This window comes from Blastocystis hominis, assembly GCF_000151665.1.
Source record: "Blastocystis hominis, Singapore isolate B (sub-type 7) whole genome shotgun sequence assembly, scaffold_15".
Taxonomy (NCBI): Eukaryota; class Bigyra; order Opalinata; family Blastocystidae; genus Blastocystis; species Blastocystis hominis.
Window position 1 is genome coordinate 61,853 of NW_013171822.1, and position 13,879 is coordinate 75,731.

At 46.8% G+C, this 13,879-nt stretch overlaps 5 protein-coding genes; 3 read left to right on the forward strand and 2 right to left on the reverse strand.

Annotated features, from left to right (window-relative positions):
• GSBLH_T00001937001 (uncharacterized protein) overlaps positions 1–3,888 on the forward strand; it is a gene marked incomplete at both ends in the record, with an annotated part of 12,783 nt that extends 8,895 nt beyond the window's left edge. The window contains one exon of the mRNA XM_013040424.1: positions 1–3,888. This exon is cut by the window's left edge and continues 8,895 nt beyond it. Coding sequence (XP_012895878.1) covers positions 1–3,888 — 3,888 coding nt within the window.
• A 189-nt stretch (positions 3,889–4,077) lies between these two features.
• Positions 4,078–5,048, forward strand: GSBLH_T00006354001 (uncharacterized protein; the record flags this gene model as incomplete). The annotated part of the gene is made up of 5 exons (XM_013040425.1): positions 4,078–4,088; positions 4,141–4,257; positions 4,288–4,347; positions 4,375–4,494; positions 4,526–5,048. 5 exons carry the CDS (start codon positions 4,078–4,080, stop codon positions 5,046–5,048), a joined length of 831 nt encoding a protein of 276 aa, XP_012895879.1.
• A 1,730-nt stretch (positions 5,049–6,778) lies between these two features.
• On the reverse strand, positions 6,779–8,859 carry GSBLH_T00001938001 (uncharacterized protein; the record flags this gene model as incomplete). XM_013040426.1 has 4 exons in its annotated part: positions 6,779–8,336; positions 8,375–8,494; positions 8,525–8,766; positions 8,799–8,859. 4 exons carry the CDS (start codon positions 8,857–8,859, stop codon positions 6,789–6,791), a joined length of 1,971 nt encoding a protein of 656 aa, XP_012895880.1. The 3' UTR covers positions 6,779–6,788.
• Positions 8,860–9,268: 409 nt separating this feature from the next.
• Positions 9,269–12,038, forward strand: GSBLH_T00001939001 (uncharacterized protein; the record flags this gene model as incomplete). XM_013040427.1 has 1 exon in its annotated part: positions 9,269–12,038. The coding sequence occupies one exon, from the start codon at positions 9,269–9,271 to the stop codon at positions 11,984–11,986; it is 2,718 nt and encodes a 905-aa protein (XP_012895881.1). The 3' UTR covers positions 11,987–12,038.
• A 235-nt stretch (positions 12,039–12,273) lies between these two features.
• On the reverse strand, positions 12,274–13,623 carry GSBLH_T00001940001 (uncharacterized protein; the record flags this gene model as incomplete). The annotated part of the gene is made up of 6 exons (XM_013040428.1): positions 12,274–12,621; positions 12,670–12,853; positions 12,887–12,999; positions 13,030–13,241; positions 13,274–13,409; positions 13,441–13,623. 6 exons carry the CDS (start codon positions 13,621–13,623, stop codon positions 12,274–12,276), a joined length of 1,176 nt encoding a protein of 391 aa, XP_012895882.1.
• Positions 13,624–13,879: the final 256 nt, after the last annotated feature.

The following is a 13,879-nucleotide window of genomic DNA, read 5'->3' on the forward strand; positions in this document are numbered from 1 at the left end:
TCGGGAGGCACCTTCGAGCAGGTCTCGGAGTTTGCGGTTGAGAGTAATGATATTCCTGTAGCAGCTGAACAAACGACAACTGATGTAAAGATTTTGAATAGCGATAAGGATAGTGCCAAACTATCAGGAGCAACAACGAAGCATGTGAAGTTAAGTAACAAAATTATCGATGATATTCAAAACAGAGCTCAAGTATTGGCTCCTAAAAAAGAAGATACTTCCGGTCAAGATGAATTGGAAGAAGATCAAGACAGTAAGGAGAAGAATGATTTAAAGGATGTTGAAGATTATAAAAGTATTGACTATAAAAAATTTTTGGAAAAAATGAACAAAATGAGCATGGATGAGATATTTAAGTCGGTTTACGATCGTCGAACGACAAACAAGTATGTCCAGCCATTCAGTACTTCTAATACTTTAACACAAGAAAAACTAGAAAACAAAAGAAACGAAATAGATCTTGAAGTTGTTCAAGCCATCATGAGTACATCTGCGACTATTATTGAATGGATGAAGCAAATGAATTGTATGAACAGAAAGTTTCACTCCACAGTCAGTATAATAATCGATACGAATTGTAGTTTGAGGAAAAATAAGCTACGAATGCGAACAATCATTTCGTGTATTATGGTAGCATTAGTGAGAGAACTTGGAATATCCTACAATTTGTATGTCTTTTGTGGACGATATAAAGGTGTTTATATTCCTGTGGAAGATCGACCGATTCGTGAAATCATTTCCTTTTTGTTTGACATGGAAGAAGTGGTAAAAATGCCTTCAACTCCTTTGGACCTATTGACAGTAAAAAATATCTTTGATCAGAAAGATCCAGTGGTGATAATAAGTGATGGATTTAGTGAGCAATTGATGTCTCAGGATGATGAAGTGAGAAATGTATTTAGAGTATATTCCAAACTCTTTTTGTTGTGTGTTAAGGGAAAGGATGACGAAGCATTGAATCCAACAAATCAGTCTTTATTGGAAAATGCACTGGGAGCAAATTTCCATAACAACATGATTATGATTAATCAGATATCCGATTTGGTTCATTCATCAAATAGAATTCTGATTGATATATTATTTGATAAAATGAGGGAAAAAAGAAACATTACTAGAGATGCATTATCTGTAGCAAACTACACAGCAAATTACTGTGATGATCTCAACATGGAATTTAAAGTGAACAAATCATTGGTTTCTATCAACACAATATCAAGCACAAAATCAGCAAAAATGGTGGATATATCAGACGAGAATCTTTTGGTTAGTCCTAAGTCCATAAGTGAAACTACTGTGTTGACAAAGTTGAATGGTGTAATTCAAGGTGAAAATCTCTTTGATGCGATGAGCATTTCTCTGTTCGTTCCTAATAAGTCGACAGCATTTGTTGCATCCACTTCAGGAACATCGATTCATATGGCAAACTACATCAAATATGTAGTTAGCAAGACTGGAGATGGCAAGTTTTTCAAGAAGCTTGGAAGTGAAAAGATTCGGAGTTACAATGCAAGTATTGTTGTCGATTGTTCTTCAATCGCATTTAGTGAAACGAATCGAGTTCATTCATTTATAACAATCTTTACAATGCTTCGAAATCTGAGTAATATGCAACTGCCTTGTATTGATTTGTGGGTGGCTTCTAGAGACATTACTCGTGTGGCCACAGGCATTTCATCGATGGATTTATGGGAGAGCAATATTGTGGCTGCACTGTATCAATCATTATTGTCTCCTTGTCAAAATACTTGCTTACCTGATTGTATTCGTTATGCTTGTAGCACCTGCAATGCTCGATCATTCCAATCTATAATGATGGTGTTAACAAATGGTGTTTTGTGTGATGAATCCAGAGCAGAAATCAAATCGATTGTGAGTGGAATCGAAATGACTTATCTCGGAATTGGAATTGGCTTGTATTTGTGTGGATTTGAAGATTTGTTCCCCACAATGATTTGGAATTCGAATCCAAATCAGTTGTCCGAAACGTTGTTGAATTTAACCAACGCATCAATGAATGGAAATCAGAATGCAGTACCAGAAAAGAATATCGATGGAGCGATGATGAATGATACTTTTGGCAAAACATATGTTGAAACAACGCAAAAAATATGCAATATTCCTAGTATTTATGAAGCTACGTTGAGTATGGTTCGATTCTATGATGTTACAGATGGTGATGTAGTGATTGAGGACTTCGACACAATCAATGAGAGCAAGTATGATTTGGGAGTGGATGGAGCGTTCGGTCATTATTCGATTTTGTTTATTATTCTCTACTTATGCAGGGGAGAAAAAGATGATGATGGCAAAGTGATTGATGAATTTATTACTGAAGAAATATTGAAGTATGGAAAGGAAGTGAATGGAGAAAGGTTCTCACCAATTGCTAAATTGGGAGATAGAATAGTCAACGGAAAGCCAATAGGAAAAGGATTTAAAATTCGTTATGCTTATGATTACAAAACTGCAATTGAGGAATTGTCAAGTGGCAGATATCGCATGACATATATTACTTGTTCTCCTGGAGATGGAATCATGGCAAAAGAATGTGATAAGGATGTGGATCAACATGTATATAATTTTGTGAGTTGTGTACATGAATTCAACATGAGAGGAGGCGGTGTATTCTGGTTCTTGGAGAACTATCCATTCACTTATGAAGCTGATCTGTACTTTAAGACATTCTATGGATTTGAAGCAGTGGGAGACAAAGACAAGAACATCGAAGGAGGTAAAGTAATGAAACGAGTGAACAGTGAAACACCAAAAGCAGGTCAGTTCATTACCATTGGAGGAAAAGCAGCAGATATGTCAAATTTGTCTCGTTTGGATTTTGGAATTGTGAGCATTTTTGAAGGAAGAACGCTGTGTACGTTGAACGAAAAGAAACTAGTGGATAAAGGATTCCGTGTATTTGCAAGAGAAAGTGAAGGAAATGCTACGATTATGGTGAAAGAAAAGAAAAAAGGAAGTGATGAAGGCCGAGTGATAATAGACACCGCTGCCTCCAAACTGTTTTTGGAGTTCACCGAAGATGGAACAGCGCGATGGATCAGCAATGCCGCAGTTTGGTTGTGTAACACAGAGCCATTTGAAGCAGATCGATTTAAGGATCCTAGCTTGAAATCTGGAATTAAAATGGACGGAATAAGACTGCCTGGATTAAGACCAATGGAGAAACGAGAAATGCAAAGTAAAAAAGCACAAATGAATTTCTGTATGACTGTATTAATCGATGCTACAGGATCGATGAGTGGTTATATTAATGCAGCTAGAGAAAACATTGTACAAATTCTAAATAAGTTAAAGCAAATTGAGAAGGACTATCATCTTCCTGAAGGAGGAATTGTTGGTCAAGTTGTTCAATACAAGGATTATGCTGATGAAATGACAGGTGAAACTGCTGAGTATATCACGAATGATTTTGGTAGATTACGAAACAAACTTGCGACATTTTGCCCTGATGGTGGGTGTGATGGGATAGGATGTGGATATGGATGGTGCGAAGATGTCCAAGGAGGATTGATACGAGCTTTGGAACAGATGAAGCGACCTCCATACAATACATATAATCACTTGATTCTAATAGTTGGAGATTATCCCAATCATGGAGATCATCCTGGTTGTAAAATCACTCAAACTTACAAAGGTGAGAGTATTGAAGGGCTTTGGAGTAACATTTATCGAGATATCCGATCTTTACCGAGTATCAGAGTGATGTTTATGCCTGTTAGTGCTGCCCAAATAACGCTAACGATGAAAAGAATGCAATCAGCACTTGGTTCAGAAATTGTTGATAGTGCCATAGCTTCTACAGAAACCAACTTTGTGGAAGTAGTCACAAAAACAACTATAACGGAGTATAAGCGATTCATCGGTATTTCGTAAAGTACTTTCTTGTTTTCTCGAACTACCTTTATTTTTCATTACACAGTTGCCTTTTCTTGTTGTTTATTCCTTTCGAGCAATTATTTGTACAATACATTCATATAGGTATGGGAATAATAATAAATTCATCAATTTCTATTCTCACTCCTTTTTACTGTCGAGTACCATATAATTAAGCAGTAAAGAATAATGAATGTACAGTATTTATATCGCATCATTTTACATTCAATTACCTTATTCTTTAATTATTAGCAGCTCTACCACTATGGGAATTTATAATGCATACAAGAAAATAAAACCTGAGCTATTGAAACCTGTGAATCTTAGTGATTACCGTGGAAAGAGAGCAGCAGTAGATATTATGTGCTGGTAATGCTTATTGCTTTTCTAATACAGTAGGTTACACAAAGGCATATATTCATGTGGAAAAGAACTGTGTTTGTCAATGCCAACAAAAAAGTACGATTTTATTGTCTTTTTAACTAGATATGTAAATTACTGTATGCGGTTTGTCAATCTCTTACTGCAGAATGATATTGTCCCCATTATCGTGTTTGATGGAGCTGACCTTCCAATAAAGGAAGCTACAAATAACGAACGCAAAGAGTATATTTTCTGGGCCTTATATGATTTTTAGAAAGCGTTCTCTTGCTCTGAAACGTGCTAAAGAATATGAGGCTAACTGTGACGTCAAGAATGCATTAATTTACTATTCCTCTGCAGTCGACATTACTCCTGATCTGTATATCCCTTTGATTAAGGAACTAATTGCTCATAACATTTCGTATATTGTGGCTCCCTATGAAGCCGACGCAGAGTTGGCCTACCTTTCTCGGATGAATTTGGTGGATTTTGTAATAACAATCGATAGCGATCTCATTGCTTTTGGCTGCTCGAAGATTCTGTTTGATTTGAATAACCAAGGTGCTGGATTCGAGTTTTCTCGAAAGGATCTTTTTCTCTCTGAATCCTTATCGTTTACACAATTCACGGAAGAAATGGCTCTTTGCTTTTTCATTCTTTTGGGATGTGATTATTTGAAAAACCCGAAACAATGGGGTTGGAAACGGTTGTTTCCTATTATTGAAAAGGGCAAAACAGCTTCACAAATCATTGAACTAGTGTGTGAAAGAGCCCATATGGACGAATTGTGTGTGTGATTGTTTTTGTTCATTCTAGATATAAGCAAGATTTCATGAAAGCCTACTACACGTTTCATTATCAAATCGTTTTTGATCCTGTGACGAAAACACAACGATCGCTAACCGAACCTGCGAAAGGATTCAATCTCCAAGATCATTCTTATTTAGGTCGAATTGATACAAATCATGATATAGTTTTGCAAAAGGCGTTGTTACTTCGAAATCCTATTTCGGACGTTGAGGTGAATCTTTCCTTTCCTCCAGGCTACGATGCTTTCAATTATGTTCATCTTCGTAAAGAAGAAAACAATCCCAAAGCGCTCTTATGTCGTGAGGTCGAATCTGCAGCTAGTTTACTACGCTCAAAGAGAAAATAAGTGAGTTCTAATTCCTCCATCTTTCTTCCTTTCCTTTCCTCTCCACTCCTCTCATTTAATCAAACAAAACAAAATCATTCTTTGTTCCATCAAATAAAAAAAAGGGTATGATAAATAGGCGCATTCCACTCCCACTCCACTCCATTTCTCGAATGATACGTTGTATCTGTCCAATTCAACTCTGGAGGCTTTTGCGGACTTACCGCTTGCGCCAACTCCTCTTCAGAAAAAATCACAGTGAGCCCCGTTCGATTTGTCTTGCAGGTTCCATTGAGGAAATACACTCGATTTCGCCCAATATGCTCCAGATTCTTCCCGTTCATCAGTGCACAATCCGATGGAGATCCATGAATCCATCGAACTCGCCCTGTTACAACGATGGAACTGCGATAACACTTCGAAGAACCGATGAATTCGCCCTTCGACGTGATTCCATGAGAAGCAAAAAAGTAATTACTACTAAGCCAGTGGAATTTAATATCATTTTTATATTTGATCATGGTTCTCGTCATGGGGATTTGATCATCAGAATAATGGTATCTCATTTGATGAATATAGCATCGCTGCCAGTAAATAAAACTTGGTTTCCCAAATTTGGAGAGCACACCACCTCCCGAGGCGTAGATGTATGTGTTCACACGACTGGAGAATTGAATATCGTTGTTTGACCTTTTGAAGCTATCCAGGATATCATCGTAAGCATTTTCGTCGCAGGGGAAGACATGAGTGTCAATGATGAACGAATAGTTGAAAGGAAGGTACGCATTGTATAATACACGAGTCGTCCATTCTTTTTCTCCTCGACTTAAAACGTCTCGGTTGTGTATTGGTACAATGACGTCTAGATACTTGGCAATTTCATAGGGAATATCACAGTTCGTTATTAGTGCTATAGATGCATTCGGAGTCTTTTGCTTAATGATTCGACTGTTGCTCAACACTTGGTACATATACTTTATACCCTTACTGCACATGTTGGGTGAGTATACATAAAATACAATTCCTTTTTCTAATACAGGCTCTATTGGTGTTGGCCAAGTGGAGTGCCGAAAGCAAGGGAGAACAATTCTATTTGTGACCCATCGAAAAATAGACTACGGTGAAATCGACAAATTCCTAGGGATTCGGTAAAGCGGGTAATGAAGGCAATGAATACACGATATAGCACGAAAGGGGGCACTCTTAGGTTTTTGTCCGACAGAATCATAATATATACCATATTTACGGGTAATGGAAACAATGATCATACACAACAAATAAAGGGCAACGGTTATGAGCAAAATCTTCTTTACCTTCGACAATCCATGACCCATCTTGTTTATAATCCTAGTTCCGAAAGAAAATAAACTCCCTTGTTTTAACAAACAGTCAAGTACGCAATTTATTCGTCATCCTCATCATATTCCTCTTCCTCCTCCTCGTCGTCATCCTCTTCCTCCTCTTCCTCGTCATCATCGTCATCATCGTCGTCATCGTCATCGTCGTCATCATCGTCATCCTCATCGTCATCATCATCATCCTCCTCATCGTCTTCATCCTCATCGTCATCGTCCTCCTCTCTATTCTCGTGGATCTCCGCCTTGCGTACGAACTGATCCGGGTTCTTCTGATAGATGACTGCCAGCGTGGACAGATTGGCAATCAGCAGATCCAGCAGCGACGACTCCACGCCCTCCGCCGTATCGCTGATCACCGGGTGCTCCGCCAGCACGATCTCCGCGGCCGTCTCCGGGTCCTGCGACAGCAATCGCCAGTAGATGTAGCCGCGATCGCGGAGATCGGGATCATCGCAGTTCTGCGTGACGGTGTTGAGGATGTCCTTGACGAGGTCCTTGGACTCGTTGGGCTTCTGCAGGAACAGCTTCACCGTGGCGGTGAGCAGCGAGAGCTGCACGTTGATCGGCTCGTCGTCGAAGCCGTCCAGGAAGGTCTCCAGCAGCTCTTCGGAGTTGTCGATGCGGTCCGCGTACTCTCCGATGATCCAGATCATCGCGGACTTGGCCTCGGGCTCGTCGAGCGTGTCCAGATTCTGGCAGAGCGTGCCGATGATCGACTCGTACTTGTTCGGATAGCGACGGAAGATATCGCGGATCACGATGATCGCCTCCTGCACCACGTAGTTCGTCTTCTCCTGGATGAGGCTCAGCAGCGCCTTCACGCAGCGCTCCGACACCTTCTCCAAGCGGATGGCCAGACGGCCGATCGAGCGCACCGCCTTGCGGATCACCTCCACATCGACTTCCTGGGCGTAGCCCTTGAACTCGGTGAGCACCTGCTCGATGTTCCGCTCGGTGGCCAGCTTCACCATGATGTCCATCTTCTCCTTCTTCACGTAGATCGGGTCGTTGTACTTGCAGAAGAACACGCGGATCTCCGTCTGCAGCACGTCCGGACGCTTCTGCACCACCAGGTTGATGTTGCGCAGCGACACGAACTGGATCTCGGGGTGCTCGCTGGACAGCAGAGTCACCAGTGGCGGGCCCATCTTGCGGACCAGCGATCGGATGCTGTCCTGTCTCGTGATGTGCTCCATGTACACCATGATCACTTTGATTGCGCTCAGCACCACCGCCGTGTTGCTGTGGTTCAGACGGGCCTGGATTCGCTCGATGATCGCCTCCGCCTCGCGCTCGTCGCGCGGCTCGTAGCGCGCCAAGCAGTCCAGAATGTACACCTGGCCCCACTCCGTGCATTCCGTCAGCGCCACCATCAGCTTCTGCAGCATCGACGTCGAGATCTTCAGCACCTCGCGCGGAGAGTTGTCCTGGATCTCGCACAGCGCGGCGATCGCGTTCGCAACCACAGCGGAGTTCTCATCGGAGATCATGTCGTGCAGGGACTCGATGAAGCCCTGCTCCTCCACCAGCGTGGGGCTCACATCGTACAGCTTGCAGATACACATGGCAGCGGTCTTGCGCACGTACGGATCCTACGCATTAGCAACCACACCCAAAACGAAAAACGTACAGGATCGGTGATGCTGGTACGCAGAGGCTCCGTCAGGTATTCAGAAATACGCTCGACGTGGATGCAACCCATGGTACGCACAGCCAGAGCACGAATCAAAGGATTCTGATCAGCAGCATCCTAAAAGTGAACTGGAACGACGAGACGTACACGAATGAAGGACTGCACGGCCAGAAGAGCCAGATCGGGCTGCTCATCGGCGTAGTTGATGAGGTACAGGTAGCAAAGCTTTCTCATCTCGATATCTCCCTGCTGCATACAGTTGATGACATCAATGAAAAGATCAGAGACGTTCTTATCGATAGTCATCAAGGCAATGACCTTCTTCAAAGCGTCCTTTTTCTCATCGACGCTGTTGGAGGCAAGCTGCTGCTTCAGTTCATTTACTTCTTCTACGTATTAGGCGACTCAAAAGGAATCGAACCTTTCTTGTTATCTCCAAAGAATTTGCTGGTAGTCTGAGTGACCTTCTTGATAATATCCATGATTTAATGTGCACGGCGATTTGATCCAAGAAATAATGATCTAAAGATTACATTCAGCGGACGACACACACTGCATTGGGGGGTAGCTCAATTATCACTTTTGGAGGTGCGACATGCTTTTTGGATTTTTTGTAATATGTGCTTTTTGGGAGGAAAAAACCATTGCCAAATTGTATTCTGTATCAATCCACTCATGCCTGCTATACGATTGTTACAACTTTTCGTTGATCTTCCCGTTCGTAATCCTCTGTTACCAACTCATAACGATTCTGTTACGCACAGCAAAAGCAATTCATTGATCCTTGACACGCTAATTGTTTGTGTAGGATAACCGCGATTATCTTAGTTCCACCAATTTCCACTTGTACTCTATCTTCATTTTTCGGTTTTTTAGAACTTGTTTCTTGCAATGTCTTCTGAATTGATTTGGGACGCTACTGGATCGGATCTGAAGGGTCGTTTCTCTCCCGAGCTGTACAATCAGCTGGATGCCATTTTCAAGCCTAACAACGTGGCTCTGATCGGAGCTTCGGAGCGTGCTGGAAGCGTGAGCAGAACCATTCTGCTGAACCTTCTGCTGACCCCCTTCGGAGGAGGTGTGTTCCCCGTAAACCCCACTCGTAGCAAGGTGCTTGGAATCAAGGCCTACAAGACGATTGGAGACGTTCCGGAGCAAGTTGATCTTGCTGTGATCTGCATTCCCGCCAAGCGTGTCTTGGGCGCTGTTCATGAGTGCGGAGAGGCTGGAGTTCGCGGAATCATTATCATTTCTGCCGGTTTCAAGGAGGTCGGAAAGGAGGGAGCTGCTCTGGAGAAGGCGTGCGTGGAGGAGGCCCACAAGTACGGCATGCGCATCATCGGTCCCAACTGCCTGGGAGCCATGGTGCCCATCACCGGTCTGAACGCTTCGTTCGCCAGCACGATGGCTCTGAAGGGAGAGGTCGCCTTCATCAGCCAGAGCGGAGCTCTGATGTGCGCCATGCTGGACTGGTCGCTGAAGGAGGGTCTCGGCTTCTCGGCGTTCGTGTCGATCGGTTCAATGGCGGACGTCAACTGGGGCGACCTGATCTACTACTTCGGCAACGACCCGAACACCAAGGCGATCATGATCTACATGGAGACGATCGGCGACGCCCGCTCCTTCCTGTCTGCGGCGCGTGAGGTGGCTCTGCGCAAGCCCATCGTGGTGATCAAGCCGGGCCGCACTGCCGCCGCCGCCGCTGCGGCTGCCTCGCACACGGGCTCTCTGACGGGTTCGGACGACGTGCTGACGGCCGCGTTCAAGAAGGCGGGCGTGGTGCGTGTGGATACCATCGACGAGCTGCTGAACATGGCTGCGGCTCTGGACAAGCAGCCCCTGGCGGCGGGTCCGCGCATGACGGTGATCACGAACGCTGGAGGCCCGGGTGTGATCACGACCGATGAGATCGTGACGGGCGGAGGCCAGCTGGCGAAGGTGTCCCCGGAGGCGATGGAGCAGTACAACTCGTTCCTGCCCGCGGCGTGGTCGCACAGCAACCCTGTGGACGTGCTGGGCGATGCGCCCCCAGAAATGTACGCGAAGGCGCTGAAGGTGGCCGGTGATGACCACGAGAGCGACGGCATGCTGGTGATCCTGACGCCGCAGTCGGTGACGAAGCCGACGGAGACGGCCGTGGAGCTGGCGAAGTACGCGCACATCGAGGGCAAGCCCGTGCTGGCGTCGTGGATGGGCGGCAACGACCTGGAGAAGGGTCGCCAGATCCTGCGCGAGGCGGGCATTCCGGTGTTCGAGTCTCCGGACACGGCGGCGAAGATCTTCAACTTCTGCTGGGAGTACAGCAGCCATCTGAACGAGCTGTACGAGGTGCCCAAGGCGCCGCTGCACAGCGCGGACCCCTCGGAGGCGCAGAAGATCATCGAGAAGGCGCTGGCGGAGGGCCGCAACCTGCTGACGGAGAACGAGTCGAAGCAGCTGCTGGCGAGCTACGGAATCCCCGTGGTGCAGACGGTGGTGTGCGAGACCGTGGAGAAGGCCGTGGAGACCGCGGAGGGCATGAAGTACCCCGTGGTGGTGAAGCTGAACTCGGAGACGATCACGCACAAGTCCGACGTGGGCGGCGTGCAGCTGAACATCCGCGATAAGGAGGGCGTGGTGACCGCGTGGAACACGATCCGCAACAATTTGGAGAAGCTGGGCAAGCTGGACGGCTTCCAGGGCGTGACGGTGCAGCGCCAGCTGAACCTGAGCGACGGCTACGAGCTGATCTTCGGCTGCAATCTGGACAACCAGGTGGGTCCGGTGATCGTCTTCGGAACCGGAGGCACGCTGGTGGAGGTGTACAAGGACTCGAACATGGCGCTGCCGCCACTGAACACGGCGCAGGCTCGCCACTGCATGAGCAAGACCAAGATCTACAAGGCTCTGAAGGGAGTGCGCGGCAAGGCGCCCTGCGATCTGGACCTGCTGGACCAGGTGTTCGTCCGCTTCTCCGAGCTGATCTCCGACCAGCACTGGATCAAGGAGCTGGACATCAACCCCATGCTGGCCACGCCCACCGACATCATCGCGCTGGACGCCCGTGTGGTGCTCCACGCGCCCGGCACCCCCGTGGAGAAGCTGTCCTACACGGCCGTGCGCGGCTACCCGCACCAGTACGTGAGCTCCGTGGAGGTGGACGGCAAGGAGCTGGCGGTGCGCCCCATCCGCGCTGACGACGAGCCCAAGATGGCGGAGTTCGAGCAGGCGCTGAGCGAGGCGACCGTGGCTGCGTACATGGGCGAGGCGGTGTCCGTGGAGACCCGCACCAGCCACAAGCGACTCATCCCCGTGTGCCACGTGGATTACGACCGCCAGGTGCCGCTGATCGTGCTGGAGGGAGAGAAGGTCGTGGCGCTGGCCCGTGTGGCGAAGGTCCCGCTGACGGAGCGCGCCACGCTGCAGCTGGAAGTGGCCGACGCCTACCAGAAGAAGGGTCTGGGCAAGAAGCTGGTGGCCAAGTGCGTGGAGGCCGCGCAGAAGGAGGGCGTCAAGGAACTGGTGATGAAGTACTTCGAGGAGAACGAGGCGATGAAGAAGCTGGCCGCCGCCTTCGAGTTCGAGGTGGCTGTGAAGGACGGTGTGGTGTCTGCGAGCAAGAAGTTGTAAGTGGAGCAGGAAGATCGCGATTGCAAGGCGAGTGTTTTAGTGAAAAACAGCTTCATTGTTTGTTTCGCAAACTATCAAAATAGCGATGGCGGAGAACCTGCTCGATCGAGAACCGCGCGCTTTCGGACACGGCGATCATGTTCTACCCCTCATCACCTCCAGCGTGCTCCCCACCTGCAGCAGCATGCGCAGATGCGGCGACACCTTGCACTCGGGCGGAATCTTCCCGGATCGAATCGACACGAAGAAATCCTTGGACTCGGTCAGCTTGCGCGGACACAGCTACCTCACACGCCTCCCTCGCTCCTTACCAGCTGAATCGCGCTCACGCCCAGCGCGAACACGTCCGCTTTCTGCGCCGTCGCCGCGGTCACCATCTCTCTACGCTCCATTCCTCCATCCAAACCCAACGGCGGCAGATAGCGGCAGTCCCCGTCCCCAAAAGCTTCGTCCACCACGTGCGCAGTCAGTCCGAAGTCGGTCAGTTTGAACTGCCAATCGGTGCGACTGCCCTCCGCTTCGCGCCGTTTGCAGATCAGAATGTTGTCCGGTTTCACGTCCAAATGAGCGAAGCCGCGCTGATGGAGCCAGCGAAGCGCGTGACCGATCTGCCAGAGCAACACGGAGACGTCTTCCTCGTTGAACGCTTTCTAGATCCCATGGAAAAGGGGAAAAAGGGAAACATGCTCCAGATACTTCGAGACGGACCCATAGAAACAGTATTCCAATTGGATGAAGAAGAAATCGTCTTCCTGCCACGATGTGAAGTATCGAATGATGTTCGGCGCCTCGCCTGGAGCGTAATGCAGGGATAAAACCAATCTACTTAATGTACTTAACACTTTCACTTCTTTTTTGGCTCGTTTTCTGGAATTCACAAAATCGAACAAAAAACCTTACAAAGCTGGTGAACGTCGCTGCGAATCGACCGAGATCTGTTTTATCGCGTAGTAGCACCCGTCGATTCGATGTTTGCACAGCGTCACGGTCGATGAAACGCCCTTTCCCAACATCTACTGTGAACAGCACAACGATGCTTCGACTTGGAGCTCTTTGAAATCGCGCTGATATCGCGAAATTCGGGTCTCGTCCAGAACGGTAAAATCCGGTTTCTGTAACAGTTTCTGCAGGTTCGAATTGATATCTTCGGGAAGGTTTAAGTATTTATTTTCATCGGGAGCTTGAAGCGTCGCTACTGTCATGCGCTCGGTGGCAGGAAACAAACTCGTCTTTTTGATTTCAGAATGTTGTACATCTTTCTATCATACACACAAAATTGCAATCTACCATATCCAAGTTTTCGTTTGAAAAAAGAGCGAGCCCCAGAGGAATGCTTCTTTTGCGGCGTCTCTCCAAAGATTCCAGAAGTGTCAGTAGAATCACGCACGGAGTCAAAGATTTGAGAAGGCACTTCCTCGGTGAGCTGAAACTTAAACATGAATACCAAAACTTACCGCTGGAGTTAGAAAATCCATCTGCGATAGTAGTCGGATGTCCAGCGACTTATCGATGCTGCTTTCATTTGTCGCGGCATTTAGTCGTTGACTCGTGTCAAATCCTTGACTCAGCTGGCTAGAAAACAACAGCCGCCTATTTGCATTTCCCAGCAAATAGTTGTCGCTGTCGTTGTCCTCCATTTTGAGAGGGGTTTGGGATCCCACTCATTTGTGTCCGTGCTCAGCTTTTTGTTTTCGAAATGGACACGACTCCTTCAGAACGCAGCCCACTTTGCATCGAGCAAGCTACGGGTATTCTATCGATCGTAGTGCGTGATTCACAGGACTCACTATGATGGAGGCATTAGAACGTTTAGTCGAGGAGTATTCAGAGTGTCTGAGTAGTATACGCCAAAATATGACAAATATCATCAAGCGGTATTCTAGTGCCTTTCAT